The 1,385-nt window shown below is 35.8% G+C and overlaps 1 protein-coding gene across 1 annotated transcript in view; it reads right to left on the bottom strand.

Moving 5' to 3' along the window:
• SLIT2 (slit guidance ligand 2) overlaps positions 1–1,385 on the bottom strand; it is a 344,584-nt gene that overhangs the window by 97,478 nt on the left and 245,721 nt on the right. Inside the window, exon 10 of the mRNA XM_023515340.1 lies at positions 398–469. Within this exon, the coding sequence (XP_023371108.1) occupies positions 398–469 (72 nt within the window). The remainder of the gene's footprint in view (positions 1–397; positions 470–1,385) is intronic.

Raw genomic sequence — 1,385 nt, 5'->3', positions numbered from 1 at the left:
TGGCACCCTACCAAGGGTGACATAGTGAGACTCTGTCTCAAAAAAAAAGAAAATCACACTTTTCAAAACAACCATTGTCTGTTTTCCTAAATTATTATGATTATCTTATTTTTGACAATAGAAAAATAAAACAATAGAACACCCAAAAATGTGCCTGAAGTGTTGACCACACATAGTCAAATCTGTGTAAATTTATCTGTTAGATTATAGACAAATTTAAAAATTACGTCAGTCAGATATGAAGACTGAAATGTTATCATAGAAGTAGCACCAAGATAGTCACGTCACTTAAGATTTCCACTGTCAACTACTTCAATATGCTACTTCACTTCCTTAGCACAGTCCCAGCCCGTATCCTTTTTACAATTATATGTATTCCAGAATATTGTTCACTCACATTCTTCTCAGCTTTTTATATGGCGAGAAAGCTCCAGGAGGAATGACTTTGATTGAATTCTGTTCCAAACGTCTGCAACGAAAAGCATTCAGTCTGTGAATGGGAATGGGAACTCACAGACACGGATAAGTCTCAGGATTCGCGTCAAGAAGCAAAGCTGATGCTCCTCAGGAGGGATATTTTCTTTTTTTCCTCAAAAATGACTCCTAAAATTAATTGTGCTGTTCCTTAAACGGGAAACAAGCCATTTTTATAAGACAGTGATAAATCTAATAAAACGCTGAGATTTTTAAAACATTACCAATCCATCATTATTTAGGTCTGGTCTTTGTATAAAAGAGAAAACGCCTTTAAGAAATTAGGAGGATATTGTAATGACCTGAATATAAGTAAGAAAACCATGTAGTAATGCTGAATGGGCGTGTTACATATTTTAGAGAGAATCATAAAACTCTTCCACGCAGAAAATTACCTTTGAATATTAAATTTTATATGCCTTTTATTTCTTCTACAGAATGGTTGAAAAAAAAAACTGTTATACTCACAAAATTAACTCTGAAGTTTCTTATGTGGCAAAATTGTAAGTTCTAAATCCATAAGTGCTACAGAGATGTTCAGTAAGTCTAGACTAAGTAACTTCACTACGTGACTGTTTCACATAAAAACCACCACAGCAAAGTGCATTCAAACACAAATGAAGTACTTCTCTGGTACACTAAAATCACAGAGTTAAAAATAATTCTCTGACATCCTCTAATCTACAGCCCTGCTAACAAAGACAAGATTTTATCCATCTCGTTGTGAAAGACAGAAAGATGTAGATTTCGTGAAGTCTTTGAGTTAGTATTTTAGTTCATCAATAAATGTTGCCTCTCAGCTTCCTTTCTCCACACAAAACATCCTTGGAAATGTTTCCCCCTCTTCTCCTCCGCCCTGCAGCCCACAGAGCTGGTGGTTCACATATTCCAGGCTCACGGCCGAAGGCCCC

This window comes from Otolemur garnettii, unplaced genomic scaffold (assembly GCF_000181295.1).
Source record: "Otolemur garnettii isolate 467f Iridium unplaced genomic scaffold, OtoGar3 scaffold00069, whole genome shotgun sequence".
NCBI lineage: Eukaryota > Metazoa > Chordata > Mammalia > Primates > Galagidae > Otolemur > Otolemur garnettii.
This window is presented reverse-complemented; position numbering and strand designations above follow the sequence as displayed.